The 25540-nt window shown below is 56.4% G+C and overlaps 1 protein-coding gene across 7 annotated transcripts; it reads right to left on the reverse strand.

The window, feature by feature from the left end:
• Positions 1-3643: 3643 nt before the first annotated feature.
• On the reverse strand, positions 3644-25533 carry LOC116943984 (DNA-binding protein SATB2-like). 7 transcript variants are annotated; one of them, XM_076068014.1, is made up of 12 exons: positions 25224-25532; positions 24416-24582; positions 19406-19566; positions 19099-19281; positions 18704-18830; positions 18111-18234; positions 13337-13439; positions 10106-10578; positions 9269-9532; positions 8853-9026; positions 7171-7566; positions 3644-6267 (listed from the first exon to the last, which is right to left on the reverse strand). In XM_076068014.1, the coding sequence occupies exons 2-12, from the start codon at positions 24478-24480 to the stop codon at positions 5467-5469; spliced, it is 2871 nt and encodes a 956-aa protein (XP_075924129.1). In that variant the 5' UTR covers positions 24481-24582; positions 25224-25532; the 3' UTR covers positions 3644-5466. The 7 variants fall into 7 exon arrangements, with proteins under 7 accessions (XP_075924129.1, XP_075924124.1, XP_075924127.1 ...); XM_076068009.1 differs by having other exon boundaries at positions 9269-10578; positions 24416-24502; positions 25224-25533; XM_076068012.1 differs by having other exon boundaries at positions 3644-6261; positions 9269-10578; positions 25224-25533.
• Positions 25534-25540: the final 7 nt, after the last annotated feature.

A 25540-nucleotide genomic window follows, 5' to 3' on the forward strand; every position in this document is an offset into this window, starting at 1 on the left:
CCTCCCCGGCCCCCTCCCCGGCCCCCTCCCCCGGCCCGTAATTAGGGCCCATTCTCATGCAAATGTCCCTGCGGCTCATTAAGCACGTCTCGTGATTGGCGAGCACGTGGCGAGCGGGGCTCTCTCCGCCACAACTCCCACGCCTCAGCACGAGAATCCAGATTGGACGAGAATCCAGATTGGTTCTAGACCCTCTTCGTCTGGCGAAATCGGTCGAACCTTCGCTAATTATTCGTGCTTCAGAACCACAGCCAAAGCACACAGAGCACGCGCTACCACGCGCTACCACACAGAGCACGCGCTACCACGCGCTACCATTCCACTGGGGGGCTGAGAGGCCTCCTCCCCACGCCGTGCGAGTCCTGGGGGTTATTTGACCATACTTCACACACATACACGTGGAGATTAAGTGCTCCCCGCTGCAAACGTAGCGTCACACAGCACGCGCGCGTGAAATGAAGAGATCGATCGATTAATCAGTCAATTTTTTTTAATTATCGACAGATGGCGATGGCATTAACCCAAGTGGATGTTTGGTTGCGTTAGATATAAAATAAATGGTTTTGCATGCAGAGCACATCTGTGTGATTGATCTCGGCTGCGACACCAACCCGGCCACGCAAGTTTCTCGCTCACGGCGAACACCAAGGACGTCTGAACCGAGTGAGCGTCTGATGGGGTGTGATGTGTAAACATCGCCACTGGGGAGACAAAGGCGGCCGGGCGCGGTGCTGGCAATCGACCTCCTCGTGTTCCGTTCCGGTCTTCATAGGTTTCTCGCTAATAGCACTTGCCCCAACAGACTGTTGAAGCTATAGGGGGGATCTTTGTCTGGTGCACGTGCATATGTGCGCGTCTCGCTCCGCCGCCGCCGCTGTAATTCCCTCCTCGCGGTAATTGCCCATTAAGAGGCGCGCGCACCTGCGCACGTGGCACCCTGCCAGGCGAGCGCACTCATGGCCACGCGACTTCCAACCAAACCACCTCTCTAGACAACCACCTCTCTAGACAACCACAACCACCTCTCTAGACAACCACCTCTCTAGACAACCACCTCTCTAGACAACCACCTCTCTAGACAACCACCTCTCTAGACAACCACCTCTCTAGACAACCACCTCTCTAGACAACCATCTCTCTAGACAACCACCTCTCTACACAAACACCTCTCTAGACAACCACAACCACCTCTCTAGACAACCACCTCTCTAGACAACCACAACCACTTCTCCACACAACCACCTATAGACAACCACCTCTCTAGACAACCACCTCTCTAGACAACCACCTCTCTAGACAACCACCTCTCTAGACAACCACCTCTCTAGACAACCACCTCTCTAGACAACCACCTCTCTAGACAACCACCTCTCTAGACAACCACCTCTCTACACAACCACCCCTCTAGACAACCACCCCTCTAGACAACCACCCCTCTAGACAACCACCCCTCTAGACAACCACCCCTCTAGACAACCACCCCTCTAGACAACCACCCCTCTAGACAACCACCCCTCTAGACAACCACCCCTCTAGACAACCACCTCTCTAGACAACCACCTCTCTAGACAACCACCTCTCTAGACAACCACCTCTCTACACAACCACCTCTCTACACAACCACCTGTCTAGACAACCACCTCTCTACACAACCACCACTACTAGCTCGGGTTCTGTCTCGACACACCACCACTGACCGTATCCACCGTCATCGTCACCAACACGACCACAACCAGCCAGGGTTCTCTCTCTGCACACCACAACAACCACCACGAGCCCCCGGGATCTATATACACAACAAGCACCACAACCATCATTGTCACCGCAACCATGAATGCCAACACCGGCACTACCACCAGCCCGGGTCATCCACCCACCCTACAACAACAACCGCCATTCACCACTAAGTGGAGGTGACGTCACCACGACGCTTGTGCCAGGCCATGTGCACCTTGAGGCCACGTGAAGTGTCGAATGCCCGCTGGCAGGAGGTCACCGGGCAGACCCAGGTGCCACGGGTCAACTGACTGAGACGACCGGCTGATGCACCACCTGTGCCCCCTACTGTGCCAACCTGCTGTGCTTTAGCCACCCGGCGCTCCGCTCGTTGTTGTGAGCGTCGCTCCGCTCGTTGTTGTGAGCGTCGCTCCTCCGCCCTCCGTTGTTGTTGGAGGGCGACTGCCTCCAACTGCCCAGTAGTGTTCTTCACGAGCCTCCTCCACAGAGGCCGATCTTGACACCGCTGGTACCAGTCATCGGCAAGTCCACTCAGCTCCACGTCCTCCTGTACCACGTCACTCCATCTCTTCTCCAGCCCGTGCTGCGCCCATTTAGCCCCCTCTATCTGGCCGAACAAAAGCTGTTTAGGCATGCGGTGGCTGGGCATGCGGGCTACATGATCCAGCCAACGCAACCTTGCCTGCCGGAGATCACCGATGGAATTTGTCCAGATCTTTCAAGGATTTGTGAGCTCCTCACACAATCCAGCCTGGTTAAACCCAGGATGGATCGTAGGCAGGCTACCTTAAATGTTTCCAATCGGCGAAGGTGCTCCATTAGGGGGGTCCACGTTTCGCAAGCGTAGAGAAGGAAGGGAATGACCGTGGCAGAGAAGACTTGAAGCTGCGTGCGGAGCGACAGACCAGGTAGCTTCCACACAGCGTTACGCAAGCGATGAAAAGATATTGCCGCTCGACTGATTCGGAGTGAGACCTCTGCTGTTAAACTGGAGCCGGTCATGAGCACACTGCCCAGGTATGGGAAACTCTTCACTCTCTCCAAAACTGCCCCATCACCGATTGGAAGTTGTGGGGGGGGCGGAGTGCCTGATGGTACAAAATACCCAGGCAGGTGCTTAGTTTTGGTGGGGCTGATGATAAGGCCCCACCTCTTAGTGGCAAGCTTCAGGTTCAGCAGCAGCTCCTCTAACTCCTCCTCTGAGTGAGCAGCAATTACCAGATCATCGGCATACATAACGTGGTTGACCAATAGGGAGCCATCCCTTGACCGCACCCGGGCATCAATCAGCCTCCCATTGTATCTGTACCAGATGGATATTCCTCTGGTACAGCCATTTAAGGCTTCAGGAACTACGTGGACGAAAAATATGTTAAATAATGTGGGAGCCAGAGGACGTCCTTGTCGCACCTAAAGGTGTGCAGGGAATGGCTCTGACTTCCGTCCACGTAGTTTTACCCGGGCCTGCTCACCATTATGAAGGTCCTTAATGATCATGAGCAAAGGGTCAGGGACTCCGAAAGGACGAAGAACAACCCAGAGCCAAGGCATACTGATGGTATCATAGGCCTTGACCAGGTCAATAAAGCAGAGATGTAGGTCTTCTTGGAATTCCCTACACCTCTGCTGTAGCAAACGGACAAAAAATATGGCATCTGTGCAGGACCGCCCTTTACTGAAACCACATTGAGGCTCCGCAAGCCTCTCCTCAGCGTGCCTGGCAAGGCGATGTTGAATAATCCTTGCTAGGACCTTTCCCGGCACCCTGAGGAGTGAGGTGCCCCTGTAGTTGTTACAGTCTGTGCGGTCCCACTTCTTAAAGAGGGGGACCACAAGGGCAAAAACACCACCACGAACATCACCTCCATCATCCCCATCGTCCTCACAACCAACACCGAGCCACACGCAGGGCAGCAGAAGCCACGAGTTTATTTGGTAAAGTCTCCCGTGGATTGGGGACTCGTACAAATGGTCACGCTGGGGGGCCGCCTCGCGCCCCACCCAAACCGCCCATCCGCGTCTCCGGGCCACGCGCGCATCCCCGCAGCGGCTCGAGGCGCCGCGGCCAATCTCCAGGCTCGACTATCGTATCCTCCGGATCATGAGACGCATGCCCACATGTTGCTTTAGAATACAGGAGAGATAAAAAGTTCCTCATAATCCAGAGGATAGGGTAACCCTATCCCCTGTGGCGTAGCTGTCAGGTGCGCAGGCAGTGCGACTGCACCAGGACCCAAGGGTGAGAGGGGCTCAGGTGCCAAGCTGCGGAGAGGGGAGAACGGAACAGGGGGCGCCACTTCCATTCCCTCCACCAGGGCCGACGATGCCAACAATCGCGCGACGCCGCTGCGTATCCCCAACGCCGAACCCGTCCCGGACCCTGCCCGCTTCACCACCCTTGGCCAGGGTGTGCACATCGGGCCCAGCCTCGGCGTACAGCGGTGCCTTGGGCAAATGCAGCATTGAGCGCCCCTTGAAATTAAATCCGCCGCTAACGCCATTCTCCCTGTCCCTCGCCCCGTGCCGCAGGGCGCCCCGTGCCGCAGGGCTCCGCGTTCTCGGGGCCGCGCTGCGTGCCGTTAAGCTCGCTCTGCGTGCTGCGAGATGGAAACGAATTCGTTTTATGCCGAACAACGCGCGGCACAACCCGAATATTCCCGTGAGAGCGCGAGACCCGTCACCTGCCGTGGCTAGTCGCCAGCGCGGTTGCGTCTGTCCGCCGCGTGCGGTTGCCTATCAGGGACTGGGGGTTGCAATGCCCCTCGCGGCTCTGTGTCCTGCTGGGGCCACACCGATCGCCCACGCCAAAGGGCCAGGCCGAGCGCCGATTTAACTCGCCCCCCCCCATCCCCGAACCCAGGTCCCCAAAACCCAGCCGTGTTTGGTGGCAGCGGGGCTCGTCAGAGCAGTGGGGTTCACCACTCCCGCAGCGCCGCGCGCGCTCCGTGCCAACTCCACCGCTGAGCTGACGCGCGGTGCACTCAAGGCACAGGCGAAATATTCACGTCTCGGCGACAAATAAATAAAATGACCACGTTAAAAACGTGTTCTTCACACACCCCGAGTGAAAATGAAATCGGCCGCTTTTGGTGGGCGTTTGATGCTGCTCAAGAAATGTGCCGCTTCCACCAAAAGCCACGCCCCTCACGTCGACAGGAACGGCCTTCCGCAGCCACTGACCGCCGCTCCCTTCGATTACGGTTTGAGCCGATCCCAATCGACGGAGACGCGCCGCTGCACCGCGCCGCTGCACCGCGCCGCTGCACCGCGCCGCATGGCGAGGCGGGGACGCGGACGCGCGGGGAGAACGCAGCAACCGGCCAACTCCGTTCTGACGACCCTGATGCGACAGCTCGCGTTACAAACTCCACCGAGCCAGCAGCGTGTCGTTCCAGATAAACTACGACGGGATGCCAAACTCGGAAGGCCATCCTTTCCCGACGTCACCCGGCGCGAGCTCCCCCCCCCACCACCCCCCCGCTCGGGATGCCTCGACCAACCCAACCGATGGCGCCTTCGTGGGCGCTCGCTCACAGCCACGTGTGTGCACGCAAACTTCGGCTGCGGGTAATACAAATCCAACAAGTAAACCCTTTTAAGGATATTAAATACAAATCAGTGCCGCATGGGGATTTCCTGGAGCGTGGCTCGAGCGGGGTCGGTGGTCGCGCCGCCAACCCCCCAACACCTCCAGTCTCTCCGCGGCGCCAGCGGAGCCGCGAGCGACAGTCACTCCGACATGCACGTGCTCTCGCTCTCGTCCAGCAGCGCCGGCCTGTCCCTCGCGCTCCTGCCGAGGACGCCGCCGTTGTTGAGCGTGCCCGCGGGGAAGTGTTTGCAGTCGCCCTCCAGACTGCTGGCGCTGCCGTGGTTTGCGAAGAAGTCTCCTCCAACTCCTTCCTCGCCCAGCCCGGGCGCCGGTTCCTCCTCCTCCTCCTCCGCTTCCTCGCCATTGCCGATCTCCTCGCCCTTGACGGCGAACGCCGCGAAGTCCTCGCCGGCGCTGACCGGCGCGCCTCCCCCTGCGCCCCCCGCGTATGGGCGCCGGCCCCGTTCGTCGGCGCGGGCACCGCACGGCGACCGCGCCACCGCCAGCGCCGCCGCCTCCCGGCACCGCTCCGGCACGCCTGGGTGGCGGTGGTGTGGCAGCTGCTGCTGCGCGCGCGAGCGCAAGTGGCGCGCGCGCAAGCGCTGCTCGCGGAAGAAGGCCGTGACGGTGGCGCGCGCCAGCCCCAGCTGCGCGGCCAACGTGTGCACGGCCTCCGTGTCCGGGTAGGGCCCCACGTCCTGCACGAAGCTCTGCAGGATCGCCAGCGCCTCGTCCGAGATCCCCGTCGCCGCCTCCCCGGGCTCGGCGTCCGGGCGAGCCTCCTCGCTCGGGGGGGCGGCCGCGATGGCGGAGGTCGGCAGGGACGACGGTACCGACGACGAGGATGAGGAGGCGGGAGGCAGGGAGGTCAGCGAAGAGGAGGAGGAGTCGAGGCTGGCCGTCGCTGGTTTTGAGGACAGAACCTGGTTGACGGCCTGCTGCTGGGGAGACACGCGCCCCCATGCGATGCCACACGCGGTGCCACACGCGGTGCCACACGCGGTGCCACACGCGGTGCCACACGCGATGCCACACGCGGTGCCACACGCGGTGCCAAATGGAGGCAGTTTCCGCCCCCTCCTCAAATGTTCCCGGTGTGCATCGCAGATCATTCTAAAGATTTTCCATGAGCGTGACATTGTAAATAATTCATATGCCATATGCACATTTCATTGTAAATTCATGGAACATTGTAATTTGAGTGTTGAGTAGCTGCCACAGCGGTGTAATGGTAGCACCGCACTGCACCGGCAACCCGGAGGTCGCCAGTTCGATTCCATCTCCTGGAACGGCAGCTGAAACAATGTGGCGAGTTTCCTCAATCCGACCACCTGCCCCCAGCACCCAGCAGTGTACACGAATACTCCACCACCACCACCGTTAAGTCTATTGGCAGGCCTCGTGCGGTGGGGTAAAGTGTGGGTACGGCCACTTTTTGCAACAGTTCTGGTCAGCGTGGAAGAGAAGACCAAGCATCCTGCAGAGGGGATTTCGAGAGCTCCCTCGAGCGGAGGCCCTTCCGCCAGCAGTGGCGGAAGTGAGCCCTTGCAGGACTGCGCCTTTACCTTTTAACGACCTTAAATAATCATACCCGATCTGTAAATCGTACTTTCATTAGCGCGCCACCTCGGCCAATCATGCCAATGCCGAATAATGACAATTCACTCAACTGGCATTCCACGTGGCAGCAGCAACCTCAGCCTTGGCAGGATCATCCTGGGGAGGAGTCTAGAGACTCGCGTGACGCTTTCCTGGCCACACCGCAGGCGTGCGTCACAAACGAACTCGCCACGCTCCCACCGAGGGTTCTCCACGCGGTTGCCCCGACGTTCGCGAGCGCCCACCTGGATGGAAGCGTCGAGCGAGACGGAGGGGCCCATCTGGGCGCCGCCGCCGCCAGCGCCGCACGGCTGGCTCTGTTGCACGGGCTGGCACGCGTGCTGCAGGTGCAGGTGGTTGGCGGGGAGCCCCGCCTGCTGCTGGTGATGGTGGTGCTGGAGGTGCTGCTGGTGGTGCAGGTGCAGCGGCGGGTGGTGGTGGTGGTGGTGGTGGTGCGGGTGGAGGTGGGGGTGCGGCTGGTGGTGCGGCGGCGCCGGCGCTCCCATCTCCTCCTGGTAGGCGGCGTCGCGCTCGGCGCGAGGCAGTGCCAGGAAGCGCTGGATGGTGCCCAGGTTCTCCCAGAGCGTCCGGTTCTCCAGCGTCGGGGTCTCCTTCCAGCGCAGCAGCTCGCATAGCCAGCCCTGATGCACACGCGGCACAGGGACGAGGGAGCGGGCGGGCGGGGGGCGAGCGATTGGGTGGATGGTTGAACGAGTGCATGAGCAAGCGAATGAGCGAGTGGTTTACTGGTACTGGGCGAGTACTGTAAGTGCGAGAGCTCAGTTCACGATTAGGATCACAGCCGGTGCCGAGTAGGGCCACAGTTGTGGGGAAGACTGTTTAGGGGCCAGGGGTCATTCTTCTCCACGGCCGCCAGCGAGTGGCAGAAGAGGCCTCGGCCCTGGGGAACGAAGCATTCTCCTCTCACCGGCGGCACCGCAGGCGTCACGCAGACGTCACGTGTGGCGCTTAGCTGAGGGAGGGGCCTCGACGCTCACCGGCTGCCCCCCCCAACTCCCCCAATGTCCCAGCATAAATGAGTTTTGTTCCGCAGCGGTGCCCCCCACACTGCGATCCCCGCTCTCTCTCTCAGCTGCTCCCGGCTCGCACTGCTGACCCCGAGATACAAATTAAACCGGCCCCTCGTGGGAGACGCAGCAGAACTCTTGATCCCTGTATGCTGACATTTGGGCTTGGGTATTAACCTTTACACTAAATAGGATTAAACACCGATACAATAAATGCGTACGAAATAACCGTAAACAACAACAACATAACGCAACGTGCGCGTCGCTTGGGGGCCCACCGGAGGCGATGACATCCGAGATGCGTCCAGACGCTCGATCCAAATCACAGCCTCGCACCGACCCATCATCCGCCCCGGGTCGATAAAGCCAGTACCGCCGTGTTGTACATCAGCAGTGATTCGTGACAACAAATAGGCACACCCCGGCCTTTATTTTCATAAATGACCACATCACTGTGTTCATGAGCATTGATATTCCCGGCCACTTCACTTGTGCTCGTATCCACAGTGGTTGGCCCTACGGAGATACTCGCCACTGCCATAGGAACGTGGGATTTCCACCACGAGCTCAGGGCTGCCAGAGGTGACCACTGCACAGCAGGGAGAATATCCAGCTGCTTCGTCCGGCTTTGCCCGGCGTGGCCGAGAGCAACGAGCAAGCGAGCGGTAGCCCAGAGGACGTCCACCGCAGAGCGCGCTGCCCGTGGCTACTGCTGCTGCTGCGACTGATGGTGATGAGGATTGCGGTGAGGATGGGGGTGAGGATTGTAGTGAGGATGGCGGTGAGGATGGCGGTGAGGATGGCGGTGAGGATGGCGGTGAGGATGGCGGTGAGGATGGCGGTGAGGATGGCGGTGAGGATGGCGGTGAGGATGGCGGTGAGGATGGCGTCTGCCTCACCTGGCTCTTCATGACGGCCACCTTGGCGAAGAGCGCCTGGGAGACCTTGGCACGCTTCATCTCCTGCTGGATCTCGTCGTAGATGGCGGCGGTCACGGCCCCCCCAGCGCCACCGGCGCCGCCACAGCCACCGCCGCCCTCCTCCGCCTTCAGCAGCGGCTCAGGGGCTCGCGCCTGCGACAAAAGACCACGACCGCGACTCAAATCACGAGACGGAATAAACCAGAAACTATACCAGCCAGTGGTACTTCATCCCTGGTGAAGTGAATTCTTGCGTGCCCAGCGCCCCTCGTGTACGCGGCTATCTGCACATCCACGTTCGTTTTTATCCGTGCGCGCACGCGCGTGAATCCGTCTGCGCGTCGCATCGCGCGTGCGTGCCCCGCCGCCCGCGTGCCCCGCCGCCCGCTCCTCGCCTGCGGAGAGTAGGCCCGTCCCTGCCACGCGGCGGCGGCCGTGGCCGAGGCGTAGGGCGGCGGCGGCGGCACCATCAGGGTCACGGCGCCGCCCCCGCAGGCCCCCCCGGCGGCGCCGGCGCGCTCGCGCTCGCGCAGGTAGAGCAGGTCGCGGTCCGCCTCGCCCAGGTCCAGGAAGCCCTGCATGGCGCGCAGGTTCACCAGCAGCGACTGCGACGCGGTGCCCGGCTCCTCCTCCTTGCGCAGGATCTCCGACAGCAGGCCCTGGCGCGCCCGCGCGGCGGGGAGGGAGGCAGGGGAGCAGGGACGGGCGCCGCCGGTGGCAAACCGTTGACCCGGCAACGAGACGCCGCGGGTGAGGGGAAGGAGTTTCAGGCGCACGACGCTTGCTCGGACTCCTCGGCAACTCTCGAACGTTCCCGTGCTCCGATGCGGTCGAACCCAGGGGACCTCCCAGTGGCAGCCGTCCACAAACGGCACTAGGCGTGTGCGGCACAATGGGCATAGTCTGCCAGTAGGGGGCAATGTATACTTAGAGCCATCTGTCAATCCACTGCTAGATGAGGGCCTACGCATGCAGCTCAGGCTGTTGCGGTTATTTGACCATACTTCACCACGCTGGTCAGTACGGGTTAGGCGAGGGAGCGCAGCGTAGACGTGGGAGCATCGAGGTGCGGCATGATGGATTTTTGCCGCGCTGCCCGAGCAATGGCCCAACATAGGAATACGCAAGGCCCTGGCCGACGACGCGACCACCCACGTGACCCACGTGACCCACGCATGCGAAACCCCGGGTCGCTCGCGAACGGCGCAGCCGCCACCCCCGGCCCCCCTCACCTGAGTGCGGTTGAAGGCGACGCGCGCGAACACGGCCTGCGATACGCTGGCGCGCTTCAGCTCCTCGCGCACGCGCCGGTAGATGTCGGGCCGCACGTCCGTGCCGGGCTCTTGTTTCACGGCGAGGCCCTCGGCGAGCTGCGGGTGCGGCGGCGCCGTCACCTGGCCCACGAACGCCTCGCCGGGAGGTCGCGACCCCCGCTCGCCGGCTACCGCCACCGCCGCTCCAACCATCACCTGCTGCTGCTGCTGGCCCATGAATCGCGGCGTGCCGAACTGGTGCGCCGTACCGAACTGCGCCGGCAAGCCGCCCATGGGCGCCGGCGGCAGCGGGAAGGTGGCGGTGGTGGCCGGGAGGTGCGGGACCGGAGCGGCCGCCTCCGGCTCCGGTAACCGACTGGGTGCGTGGGTGGCCTGGCTGGGGCCCTTGGCCTCGTCCGGCCCGGGGAGGAAAGGCTCGCTGTCGGAGGGCGCTGTTGGGGGGGTGGGGACAGTGGGGGGGGGCAGGGAGTGGACGCTCGGCTTTATAGATACACACATGCACACAGAGTATGTAGATACACACACAGTATATAGATACACACACAGTATGTAGATACACACACACACAGTATGTAGATACACACACACACACAGTATGTAGATACACACACACACAGTATGTAGATACACACACACACAGTATGTAGATACACACACAGTATGTAGATACACACACACACAGTATGTAGATACACACACACACAGTATGTAGATACACACACACACAGTATGTAGATACACACACACACACAGTATGTAGATACACACACACACAGTATGTAGATACACACACACAGTATGTAGATACACACACACACAGTATGTAGATACACACACACAGTATGTAGATACACACACACAGTATGTAGATACACACACACAGTATGTAGATACACACACAGTATGTAGATACACACACACACACACAGTATGTAGATACACACACAGTATGTAGATATACACACACACACAGTATGTAGACACACACACACACAGTATGTAGACACACACACACACTGTATGTAGACACACACACACACTGTATGTAGACACACACACACACAGTATGTAGACACACACACACACTGTATGTAGATACACACACACAGTATGTAGATACACACACACAGTATGTAGATACACACACACAGTATGTAGATACACACACACACACACAGTATGTAGATACACACACACAGTATGTAGATACACACACACAGTATGTAGATACACACACACAGTATGTAGATACACACACACAGTATGTAGATACACACACACAGTATGTAGATACACACACACAGTATGTAGATACACACACACACAGTATGTAGATACACACACACACAGTATGTAGATACACACACACAGTATGTAGACACACACAGTATGTAGATACACACACACACAGTATGTAGATACACACACACACAGTATGTAGATACACACACACACAGTATGTAGATACACACACACACAGTATGTAGATACACACACACACAGTATGTAGATACACACACACACAGTATGTAGATACACACACACAGTATGTAGATACACACACACACAGTATGTAGATACACACACACAGTATGTAGATACACACACACAGTATGTAGATACACACACACAGTATGTAGATATACACACACACACAGTATGTAGATATACACACACACACAGTATGTAGATATACACACACACACACACAGTATGTAGATATACACACACACAGTATGTAGATACACACACACACAGTATGTAGATACACACACACACAGTATGTAGATACACACACACACAGTATGTAGATACACACCCACACAGTATGTAGATACACACACACACAGTATGTAGATACACACACACAGTATGTAGATACACACACACAGTATGTAGATACACACACACAGTATGTAGATACACACACACAGTATGTAGATACACACACACAGTATGTAGATACACACACACAGTATGTAAATACACACACACAGTATGTAGATACACACACAGTATGTTGATACACACACAATATGTATATACACACACAGTATGTATATACACACACAGTATGTAGATACACACACAGTATGTAGATACACACACACACAGTATGTAGATACACACACACAGTATGTAGATACACACACAGTATGTAGATACACACACACAGTATGTAGATACACACACAGTATGTAGATACACACACAGTATGTAGATACACACACACAGTATGTAGATACACACACAGTATATAGATACACACACAGTATGTAGATACACACACAGTATGTAGATACACACACAGTATGTAGATACACACACACAGTATGTAGATACACACACAGTATATAGATACACACACAGTATGTAAATACACATACACACACAGTATGTAGACATACACACACAGTATGTAGATACACACACAGTATATAGATACACACACACAGAATGTAGATACACACACACAGTATGTAGATACACACACACAGTATGTAGATACACACACAGTATGTAAATACACACACACACAGTATGTAAATACACACACACAGTATGTAGATACACACACACAGTATGTAGATACACACACAGTATGTTGATACACACACACACTATGTAGATACACACACAGTATGTAGATACACACACACAGTATGTAGATACACACACACAGTATGTAGATACACACACACAGTATGTAGATACACACACAGTATGTAGATACACACACACAGTATGTAGATACACACACACACAGTATGTAGATACACACACACACAGTATGTAGATACACACACACACAGTATGTAGATACACACACACAGTATGTAGATACACACACACAGTATGTAGATACACACACACAGTATGTAGATACACACACACAGTATGTAGATACACACACACAGTATGTAGATACACACACACAGTATGTAGATACACACACACAGTATGTAGATACACACAGTATGTAGATACACACAGTATGTAGATACACACACAGTATGTAGATACACACACAGTATGTAGAGACACACACAGTATGTAGATACACACACAGTATGTAGATACACACAGTATGTAGATACACACAGTATGTAGATACACACAGTATGTAGATACACACAGTATGTAGATACACACACAGTATGTAGATACACACAAGCGCAAGGCGCTCACCTTTGAGCGCCTTGCGCTGCTTGTACCACTGGCCGAACTCGTAGCACTTGGTGCTGGAGATGCTGGCGTAGTAGGTGCCGTTAATGATGGACGAGATCATGCTCTGCAACACACGGAGGCAACGTCGTGAGTGAGCGGGGGGGAAGGCGACGGTCACCCTCATTCGCCACCGAACAGCACGGCGCTTGTGCCGTGCGAGGTACAATGCCGTGCCTCGTGAAGTCTGTGTGAAGCTCACTGGCAAGAGGGACACACCCAGATGTGACGGGTCAATTGACCGAGACGACTGGCAGATGCACCAGCACCTGTGCTCCCTACCGCGCCACCTCGCTGCGTTTTAGCCGTCCGGCGCGCTCCTCATTGTTGTGAGCGTCGCTCCTCTGCACTACGTTGTTGCTGGACGGTGACTGCCTCCAACTGCTCAGCATATGCAAGTGCACATAGCCTGGCACTGCCCGGCAGCATTTTTCATGAGCCTTCTCCAGAGGCCGATATTGACAATGCTCTGTATCATTCTGTACCATTCTGTACTACATCAGCCCACCCCTTCTCTAGGCCACGCCAATTCCCCTAGACGGCCACACAGATTCGCAGGATTCAGATATCACTCGGAATGGTCGTTGGCCTCGGTTGGGAATCAAACTCGGGTCGCCGGATTCGTGTCGCAGTCTGCTAACCACTGCGCCAACTTTCCCCACATCTCCCCCTCCCCGCGCACCAACGCACACAGAAACGCAACGTTGCACAGACACAAGGACACGGAGACACAAAGACGCACACAGCACAGACACTGATGGCCCGAGCTCATTCTTGTCCATTGCCCTACCCCCAGCGGTCTGTGCCGTTGACTTTCCCACCTAGGTTCAAGTCCAGGCGTAAGACGATCTACGAACAAAACACGGCCAATGTTTCTGCATGGCATCTGTGTACTCGCGTAGCATCTAAATGCCGTATAAATCCGCATCGCAACTGTGATTGGAAGAGCCTCGCGTTTGACAAGGCGAGGCGGCTCGCTCCGCTCCCCCTCTACTCCCCATCAGGGCGGGCTTGGAGCCAGCGAGATTGAATAATTCGCAGTGAAGGCTGCGCACCTCCGGCGCCAGGTGCAGTGTGCGGCAGCTAATTAAGGACAGAATTCTCCGTTCCGCGTTCCTAGCGCACACCTGGCGTGGGGAGTCACAAATCCCGCGGCAAATAAATCCACGCGGCCTGCGAGCGGCGGTCGCCTGCGGACAGATTTGGGCGCCGTGATGGGTACGGCCGCCCCCCCCTCTATGGGTCTCTATGTGAGTCTATGGGTCTCTATGTGAGTCTATGGGTCTCTATGTGAGTGTAGGTCTCTATGTGAGTCTGTGGGTCTCTGTGTGAGTCTATGGGTCTCTGTGTGAGTCTATGGGTCTCTGTGTGAGTCTATGGGTCTCTGTGTGAGTCTATGGGTCTCTACGTGAGTCTATGGGTCTCTACGTGAGTCTATGGGTCTCTACGTGAGTCTATGGGTCTATACGTGAGTCTATGGGTCGCTACGTGAGTCTATGGGTCTCTACGTGAGTCTGTGGGTCTCTACGTGAGTCTGTGGGTCTCTACGTGAGTCTGTGGGTCTCTACGTGAGTCTATGGGTATCTGTGTGAGTCTATGGGTCTCTATGTGAGTCTATGGGTCTCTATGTGAGTGTAGGTCTCTATGTAAGTCTATGGGTCTCTATGTGAGTGTAGGTCTCTATGTGAGTCTATGGGTCTCTATGTGAGTCTATGGGTCTCTATGTGAGTCTATGGGTCTCTATGTGAGTCTATGGGTCTCTGTGTGAGTCTATGGGTCTCTGTGTGAGTCTATGGGTCTCTGTGTGAGTCTATGGGTCTCTGTGTGAGTCTATGGGTCTCTGTGTGAGTCTATGGGTCTCTGTGTGAGTCTATGGGTCTCTATGTGAGTCTATGGGTATCTGTGTGAGTCTATGGGTCTCTATGTGAGTCTATGGGTCTCTATGTGAGTGTAGGTCTCTATGTGAGTCTATGGGTCTCTGTGTGAGTCTATGGGTCTCTACGTGAGTCTATGGGTCTCTACGTGAGTCTATGGGTCTCTACGTGAGTTTATGGGTCTCTACGTGAGTCTATGGGTCTCTACGTGAGTCTATGGGTCTCTACGTGAATCTGTGGGTCTCTATGTGAGTCTGTGGGTCTCTATGTGAGTCTATGGATCTCTATGTGAGTCTATGGGTCTCTATGTGAGTCTATGGGTCTCTATGCGAGTCTATGGGTCTATGTGAGTCTATGGGTCTCTATGCGAGTCTATGGGTCTCTACGTGAGTCTATGGGTCTATGTGAGACTATGGGTCTATGTGAGTCTATGGGTCTATGTGAGGCTATGGGTCTCTATGTGAGTCTGTGGGTCTCTATGTGAGGCTATGGGTCTCTATGTAAGTCTAAGGGTCTCTGTGTGAGTATATGGGTTTCTACGTGAGGCTATGGGTCTCTATGTGAGTCTATGGGTCTCTATGTGAGTCTATGGGTCTCTATGTAAGTCTATGGGTCTCTATGTAAGTCTATGGGTTTCTCTATGTGAGGCTATGGGTCTATGTGAGGCTATGGGACTCTATGTGAGTCTATGGGTCTCTATGTAAGTCTATGGATCTCTATGTGAGTATGTGTCTCTATGCGAGTCTATGGGTCTCTATGCGAGTCTATGGGTCTCTATGTAAATCTATGGGTCTCTATGTGAGTCTATGGGTCTCTATGTGAGTCTATGCGTCTCTATGTGAGTCTATGGGTCTCTATGTGAGTCTATGGGTCTCTGTGTGAGTCTATGGGTCTCTATGTGAGTCTATGGGTCTCTATGTGAGTCTATGGGTCTCTGTGTGAGTCTATGGGTCTCTATGTGAGTCTATGGGTTTCTATGTGAGTCTATGGGTCTCTATGTGAGTCTATGGGTCTCTGTGTGATCCCTGAGCCACTTCGTGGCCATGTCTGGCATGTGGAGCTCTCAGGGCTTCTGCCGCTGGAGGGAGCGCCACCCCACCCTGTGGGGCGGTGGCAGCTGGCAGCTTCCCGACAGGCAGAGGAGGCGGCTCCTCATTAACGGGCCTCAGGGGCCCCCCTTGGATACCCCTCCCCCCCCCCCATCTTAAGGATTTTGGGTGGAATAAACTACAAGGCCGTGTTTCTCACGATAGCGCGGTCAGTCGCTTCCGTCACTGCGTGGGTCTCTTTAAATCCGGTTGATGCGCACGATATTTTTTAGCATTACTGTTGTAAAACGCTAAGGTGTGTGCATGTGCACCGTGTGGTTTCCCACTCAGTGGAAGCGGTAGTGTGACGATTAGCGTGCTGCGCTACCAACCCGGCGACCCGGTTTCCATTCCCGCTCACGGCCAACAATAGTGACGATTATGTGAACTGGTCCTGGCTCTCCACAAATCGACTCGGCATTAAAAATGAGTACATGGTGCGGTGTTTAAACCTCAGCACTGGGGAGACACTCGGTCAAGCGTAGATTCGGCCGCCCCGCCAGCCTTCATAGGAGCTGCTCGCCTACAGCACTTGCCCCAACAGTCTGTTAATGCTACACGGGGGATCTTTGTCTTTTCCCACTCACGATATCTGCGAGTTCTCTTTGACCCCGAGAGGTTCCCCAGCCCTGGAATATTTCAAGTGGCTCAGCGGTCGAGCGGGCGGCTCGCAATCGCGAGGTTGCGAGTTCAAACCCTGGTTGGGGGGTTGACTTAGCCTATCATCCTTCTGGATTGATAGCATAACCATTTTGTGTGGAAGTTAAAAGTGGGTGTCCCCATGGGCAGGCTCTCCTCCCACCATAGCGATGGGGAATTTCCACCACTGGCTCAGGGCTGTGAACAGGAGACGAGCAGTCCCAATTGCTACGTGAGCGGCAACGCTCTCAGACTTTTTACCCGACGGTTAAAACGAGACAGATGACCGCGGGTGAAGCGACAGAGAGCCACAGCCGAACGTTCACAGCCGAACGTTCACAGCGGCGGCCGGGAGCCTCGGTCGTCTCCCCGAGTCACCGCCACAAGGAGATAACGCGGAGTCACGCAATTATCAATTATTGATAATGAAATGAAGCAGATTATTTCACATGAACACGACTCTTTCCCTGTGATAATTCTCCCAGCAAAGCGGCGCGAAACCAGATTAACCTAGCGACCCAACATCAAAGACAGAGACAAAGATCCCCCAGATAGCCTCAACAGTCTGTTGGGGCAAGTGCTATTAGCGAGCAACCTATGAAGACCGGACCGGCACACCAGGGGGTGGGTGGCCAGCACCACGCCCGCCCGCCTTTGTCTCCCCATTGGCGATGTTTGCACATCGCCCCAGGTACTCGTTTGAGGCTGAGTCGACCTAGGGGAGGCCCAGGACCAATTCAGATAATCGTCACTGGTGTTGGCCGTGCGCGGGAACCGAACTCGGGTCGCTAACCGCTGCACTCCCGCTCTCCCCCCCCATCACCACTTCCACCACTAACAATATAGAAATACACAGGTGATACACCTCATCCCATCAGCCACACGGCTACTCAGGAGTGATCTCTTTCAGCAGCATTGGTTTACTACCCTCCCCTAGGTCGATCCAGCCTTAAATGAGTACCTGGTGCGGTGTCTCAACATCACAACTGGAGAAACAAAGGCGGTCGGACGCAGTCCAGGCCACACCACCCTTCGTGTGCCACGTTGGCCTTCACAGCAGCTCGCTAACAGCCCTTGCCCCGACAGTCCGTTGAGGCTACACGGGGGAACTGTGTCCGTGTGCGTCGTCGCGAGCACCTGGGACAGCGGACACTCCTTGGCCAGTGCGCTCTGGTTGGAATCTCGCAGCAGCCGCTGCAGGGCGCAGCGCACGTTGGCGTGGGTCCACTGGCCCGGGGGGAGGTCCTCCAGCCCCGGGCAGCTGTCGCCGAGGCAACCGCATCACCGCCATCATCAGTTCCGTCACCATCGCCGCACCAGCACCAGCGGCAACATCGTGAGCACAGGCGCCTCCGATTAGCACGGTCGGTTCCGTATGGTGTGCAAGAAGTTCGACATACATCGATGTACACATCATCATTGCAAACCTCACCATGGCCATTACTGGTGCAGCGGCCGCAGCATAATCACGGCAAACACAAACGATCACGGGCTGTGATCTCATCTCACGCGCGACTAATTCACAACCGATGCAGCTCTGCATCTCTGCTTCAGGTTACACGCACGCCACGCACACTAACCGCCAACCGCACACACACAATCACAAATCACAACCACTCCCAACCGCACACCGTAACCACTCACCCACACGCACAACGGTGCGCCCCGATCGCTCGCAACCATCCAACACAACCACGCGCCCCGACGACGACGCTCCGCGCGAGCCTCACCAGTGCAGGCGAATGTAGAGCGTGAGGACGTGGAAGACGTCGTGCAGCATCTCCCCCACGGTGGCCTCGGCAGCGTCGCTCACGCAGCCCAGGGGCAGCGGCTTCCACACCCCCACCCTCAGCTGCCCTGCACCGCCACGGCGCGAGGGGGGGGGGGAGATTTAACGAGGAGGAGGGCGGCAGCGTGGGCGCCATGTCGTCATCGTCTTCACCGCTATCGTTGTAGCCTCGGTCACCTTACCACGATTACCTTAAACATCGCCGTGCCGGCGTCCACAGACGCTGCTCCTCGCTGACGGCACTTGCCCCGAACGGCACGTCGCGGCTACGGGGGATCTTTGTCCTTCGGGGTGTTGGGGTGGGGGGTCAGGACGGGCAGAGGGCCCCCCGCTCACCGGAGGCGTGCGTGGCCGTGGAGGGCGAGTAGCCCAGGGCGAGGAGCGCCGCCTCGGGCAGCCGAGCGAAGGGCGCCTCGCGGGGCACCAGCGCAAACTCCACATGCTCGCCGGGGCCCGGGCCCTCGGCTCCCAGCGCCCACTCGCCCCGCTCCACCACGCACAACAGCGGCAGCGTGCGGCCTGCGGGGTCAAGGGTCGGGGAGACCCGGGGTGAACCGTGAAGGGCGTGGGGCGAAGGGCGAGGGGGGAGACGGGGATGGGAAGGGAGGCGTGGCGTGCGACGGTGCGGGTGTGGGACCGTTACTCAAGCTCCTGCGGGGAGCCGCGGCCAGGGGCAGCCACCCGCTGCCCACGTCCTCCGCGCGGGGCGTCCCCTTGCAGGGCGGCGGCGGCTCACAGTCTCCGTCGGGGCCCACGAGGCGAGACCCCGGACTCCGGGGCGGGGGGCTGGGCCCGCTCATGCCGCTGCAGGCGGGGGCACAGAGAGAGGCGTTGGTCAATATTGAGACGTCACCGCGGCCCAAGCGGTCGATGCCATCGCCGCCGCCGCCGCCGCTACCGCGCCTCCTCGCTGCCAGGGCTCTCTCCACTCCACCAGATGCCGCCGCAGCTGCTTGCACGGAAGACACGCGGCGACCTCTCTCCCATGGTTGTCTGCTCTCCCGTGCTCTCCTCCGCGTGGTCACCAGACGCGCGGAGGCCTCTCCTCCGATGCCAGTTTCGGCAATCGGCCCCCGCGCCACGCCCGGCCAGCGCTGCCAACTCCCGCAAGCGCAGAGGCGCCAAGCGAAGCTGGGCAAGTCGCCAGACGTCGGACAATGTAACCATCGTTATTTCACAGCGCTCTGTCAATCCACTGCTGGATGAAGGCCTCCCTACGCCATGTCGGTAGTAGGGGTTGTTTGACCATACTTCAGCACACTGGTTGGTGCGGATTAATGAAATGGACCAGGGTTCAGATATCGCTCGCTGCAGGTGAAACGTGGCTGAGGACAACTTGTATAGGCCAGACTCATGGTGCAGTGCGCTAACCACAATGCCACCACTCCACACAGTTTAATGACTGCGAGGTCTCCGTGAGCTTTTTGGGGCCCATGCACTTTTGCTTAGTTGGTTCATGCAGAGCTCCGTCAGCCCGCGTGTGTGGACACGGGGTCATGTGGGTTCACTCGGGGGTCAGTTCAATCTGGGGGGGTCAGTTCACTCTGGGAAGGGGGGGGGTTCACTCTGGGGGGGGGGGGTTCACTCCGGGGGGGTTCACTCTGGAGGGGGGGTTCACTCTGGGGGGGGTTCACTCTGGAGGGGGGGTTCACTCTGGAGGGGGGGGTTCACTCTGGAGGGGGGGTTCACTCTGGGGGGGGGTTCACTCTGGGGGGGGTTCACTCTGGAGGGGGGGTTCACTCTGGGGGGGTTCACTCTGGGGGGGGTTCACTCTGGAGGGGGGGGGGTCACTCTGGGGGGGTGGTTCACTCTGGGGGGGTTCACTCTGGAGGGGGGTTCACTCTGGGGGGGGTTCACTCTGGAGGGGGGGTTCACTCTGGGGGGGGTTCACTCTGGAGGGGGGGGTTCACTCTGGGGGGGTGGTTCACTCTGGGGGGGGTTCACTCTGGGGGGGGGTTCACTCTGGAGGGGGGTTCACTCTGGAGGGGGGGGTTCACTCTGGAGGGGGGGGTTCACTCTGGAGGGGGGGGTTCACTCTGGGGGGGTTCACTCTGGAGGGGGGGGGTCACTCTGGGGGGGGGGGTTCACACACCTACACATACCCCTATATAACTTTACACACACACCTACACATACCCCTATATAACTTTACACACACACACCTACACATACCCCTATATAACTTTACACACACACCTACACATACCCCTATATAACTTTACACACACACACCTACACATACCCCTATATAACTTTACACACACACCTACACATACCCCTATATAACTTTACACACACACCTACACATACCCCTATATAACTTTACACACACACCTACACATACCCCTATATAACTTTACACACACACACCTACACATACCCCTATATAACTTTACACACACACCTACACATACCCCTATATAACTTTACACACACACCTACACATACCCCTATATAACTTTACACACACACCTACACATACCCCTATATAACTTTACACACACACCTACACATACCCCTATATAACTTTACACACACACCTACACATACCCCTATATAACTTTACACACACACACACCTACACATACCCCTATATAACTTTACACACACACACCTACACATACCCCTATATAACTTTACACACACACACCTACACATACCCCTATATAACTTTACACACACACACCTACACATACCCCTATATAACTTTACACACACACACCTACACATACCCCTATATAACTTTACACACACACACCTACACATACCCCTATATAACTTTACACACACACCTACACATACCCCTAGATAACTTTACACACACACCTACACATACCCCTAGATAACTTTACACACACACCTACACATACCCCTATATAACTTTACACACACACACCTACACATACCCCTATATAACTTTACACACACACACCTACACATACCCCTATATAACTTTACACACACACCTACACATACCCCTATATAACTTTACACACACACCTACACATACCCCTATATAACTTTACACACACACCTACACATACCCCAATATAACTTTACACACACACCTACATACATACCTCGAGGGACTGCGTTTAAGATGAAAATCGCGGTTAATAGGATGTGGCGGTTAAGAGTACGTGGCGGTTAAGAGTACGTGACGATTAAGAGTACGTGGCGGTTAAGAGTACGTGGCGGTTAAGAGTACGTGACGGTTAAGAGTACGTGGCGGTTAAGCACGGAATACTTCCTCTGTGGCGGCAGTTCAAGAGTCACCGTGGTAGATGAACAGGACAAACCACTGCCCCCCACCTCCCAGAAGCTCACAGGACCACGTGTTCTGTTTACAGGGTTCCGTTTTGGGTGATGCATGGGCGTGCCAGCAATCTCGTGTAAGTGCCTTACGTCGATGGAGGGAGCGGGGGGGGGGGTAGAAACCCCCACCCCTTCTCATTTCCTACATCCATCAATCGATGACGCCACACGTCAATCACTCCCTCCATCATCCGCCATATTCATCGATCCCGAGATCCCTCATTCAATCTCTCCATCTATCCCTCTCGCCCTCCCTCCGCCGTCCTTCCTGTCCTCACTTCCTCATCCATCCATCACTCCATCCGTCTCCTCATCCATCACTCCATCCGCCTCCTTATCCATCCATCACTCCATCCGTCTCCTCATCCATCCATCACTCCATCCGTCTCCTCATCCATCCATCACTCCATCCGTCTCCTCATCCATCACTCCATCCGTCTCCTCATCCATCCATCACTCCATCCGTCTCCTCATCCATCACTCCATCCGCCTCCTCATCCATCCATCACTCCATCCGTCTCCTCATCCATCCATCACTCAATCCGTCTCCTCATCCATCACTCCATCCGTCTCCTCATCCATCACTCCATCCGTCTCCTCAACCATCACTCCATCCGTCTCCTCATCCATCACTCCATCCGTCTCCTCATCCATCACTCCATCCGTCTCCTCATCCATCACTCCATCCGTCTCCTCATCAATCAATCACTTCATCCGTCTCCTCATCCATCACTCCATCCGTCTCCTCATCCATCCATCACTCCATCCATCTCCTCATCCATCCATCACTCCATCCGTCTCCTCATCCATCACACCATCCGTCTCCTCATCAATCAATCACTTCATCCGTCTCCTCATCCATCACTCCATCCGTCTCCTCATCCATCCATCACTCCATCCATCTCCTCATCCATCCATCACTCCATCCGTCTCCTCATCAATCACTCCATCCGTCTCCTCATCCATCACTCCATCCGTCTCCTCATCCATCCATCACTCCATCCGTCTCCTCATCCATCACTCCATCCATCTCCTCATCAATCACTCCATCCATCTCCTCATCCATCACTCCATCCGTCTCCTCATCCATCCATCACTCCATCCGTCTCCTCATCCATCACTCCATCCATCTCCTCATCAATCACTCCATCCGTCTCCTCATCCATCACTCCATCCGTCTCCTCATCCATCACTCCATCCGTCTCCTCATCCATCCATCACTCCAACCGTCTCCTCATCCATCCATCTCCTCATCCATCACTCCATCCGTCTCCTCATCGATCACTCCATCCATCTCCTCATCCATCAATCACTCCATCCATCTCCTCATCCATCCATCACTCCATCCGTCTCCTCATCCATCAATCACTTCATCCGTCTCGTCATCCATCCATTTCCTCATCCATCACTCCATCCGTCTCCTCATCGATCACTCCATCCGTCTCCCCATCGATCACTCCATCCGTCTCCTCATCCATCCATCACTCCATCCGTCTCCTCATCCATCAATCACTTCATCCGTCTCCTCATCCATCCATCTCATCCATCTCTTCATCCATCACTCCATCCGTCTCCTCATCCATCACTCCATCCGTCTCCTCATCCATCCATCATTCCATCCGTCTCCTCATCCATCAATGACTCCATCCGTCTCCTCATCCATCACTCCATCCGTCTCCTCAACCATCAATGACTCCATTAGTCTCCTCATCCATCCATCTCCTCATCCGTCTCCTCATCCATCACTCCATCCGTCTCCTCATCCATCACTCCATCCGTTTCCTCATCAATCAATCACTCCATCCGTCTCCTCACCCATCCATCACTCCATCCGTCTCCTTATCCATCACTCCATCCGTCTCCTCATCCATCCATCACTCCATCCGTCTCCTCATCCATCCATCACTCCATCCGTTTCCTCATCCATCAATGACTCCATCCGTCTCCTCATCCATCACTCCATCTGTCTCCTCAACCATCAATGACTCCATCCGTCTCCTCATCCATCCATCACTCCATCACTCCATCCGTCTCCTCATCCATCCATCTCCTCATCCGTCTCCTCATCCATCACTCCATCCGTCTCCTCATCCATCACTCCATCCGTTTCCTCATCAATCAATCACTCCATCCGTCTCCTCACCAATCCATCACTCCATCCGTCTCCTCATCCATCACTCCATCCGTCTCCTCACCCCTCCCTTCAGTTCTCCCTCTCTTTATCCATCCATTCTGTCATTCTATCCCTCTCACCATCCATCACCCTCCCCGTACCCTCTCCTCCTTATCCAACCATTCCGTCATTCCATCCCAGCCTCTCTTCCCTCCTCCCTCTCACCACGCGTCCGTCGCCCTCTCTGCCCATCGCTTCTTGCGACTGTCTCCATCAGCGACTGTCTCCATCAGCGACTGTCTCCATCAGCGACTGTCTCCACCAGCGACTGTCTCCACCAGCGACTGTCTCCACCAGCGACTGTCTCCATCAGCGACTGTCTCCATCAGCGACTGTCTCCATCAGCGCGGGACAGTGACAGCCACGGAGGACTTCACCGTCACCAACATCGTCACCAACATCGTCACCAACATCGTCACCAACATCGTCACCAACATCGTCACAAACATCGTCACAAACATCGTCACACCTCGCAGGCGGACAGCCCCAACATCCGCCCCCGAACTCCAGATCCAAACAAAGCGCGCCGGGGTGGTGAGGGTGGTGGGGGTGGTGGTGAGGGTGGTGGTGAGGGTGGTGGTGGTGAGGGTGGTGGTGAGGGTGGTGGGGGTGGTGGTGAGGGTGGTGGTGAGGGTGGTGGTGGTGGTGAGGGTGGTGGTGGTGAGGGTGGTGGTGAGGGTGGTGGTGAGGGTGGTGGTGAGGGTGGTGGTGAGGGTGGGGGTGGTGGTGAGGGTGGTGGTGAGGGTGGTGGTGAGGGTGGTGGTGGTGAGGGTGGTGGTGGTGAGGGTAGTGGTGAGGGTGGTGGTGAGAGTGGTGGTGAGGGTGGTGGTGGGGGTGGTGGTGGGGGTGGTGGTGAGCGTGGTGAGGGTGGTGGGGGTGGTGGTGGTGAGGGTGGTGGGGGTGGTGGTGAGGGTGGTGAGGGTGGTGAGGGTGGTGGGGGTGGTGGTGAGGGTGGTGGTCCCCGTTATCTCACCTGCTCCGGGCGGAGGGGGGGGCGATGTCGCCAGCGAGGTGGTGTCGCGAGGTAGCATCGAGCCGACGCTGCTCCTGGTGCTGCTGGTGTTGCTGCTGGTGGGGCTGATGGTGATGGAGAGTGAAGGCGGCAGCCGCAGCAGCAGCAGCAGCCGCCACCACCACATGCTCTCGAAGCTCCAATGCCCGGGCGCGGCCAAACACGGGGAGCAGCGGCAGCAGCGGCGCCTGGAATCGTCACGCGATCTCCCCGCCCCGTGCATCACCACCAGCAGCAGCAGCAGCGCCTCGCACCCAGCACCCACCCCCTCCTCCTCC

Source organism: Petromyzon marinus, chromosome 19 (genome assembly GCF_048934315.1).
Source record: "Petromyzon marinus isolate PM22_M1 ecotype Great Lakes invasive population chromosome 19, UKy_Petmar_22M1.pri1.0, whole genome shotgun sequence".
Lineage (NCBI taxonomy): Eukaryota > Metazoa > Chordata > Hyperoartia > Petromyzontiformes > Petromyzontidae > Petromyzon > Petromyzon marinus.

Coding starts and splice junctions, on each gene's coding strand:
- LOC116943984 (XM_076068009.1), bottom strand. CDS start 24,480: ATGGAGACAGTCGCTGATGGAGACAGTCGCAAGAAGCGATGGGCAGAG. Junction 18,831..19,098: donor CACGGCCACGCACGCCTCCG/GTGAGCGGGGGG, acceptor GTGGCGGTGCAG/GGCAGCTGAGGGTGGGGGTG. Junction 13,440..18,110: donor AGGAGTGTCCGCTGTCCCAG/GTGCTCGCGACG, acceptor CGTGTGTTGCAG/AGCATGATCTCGTCCATCAT.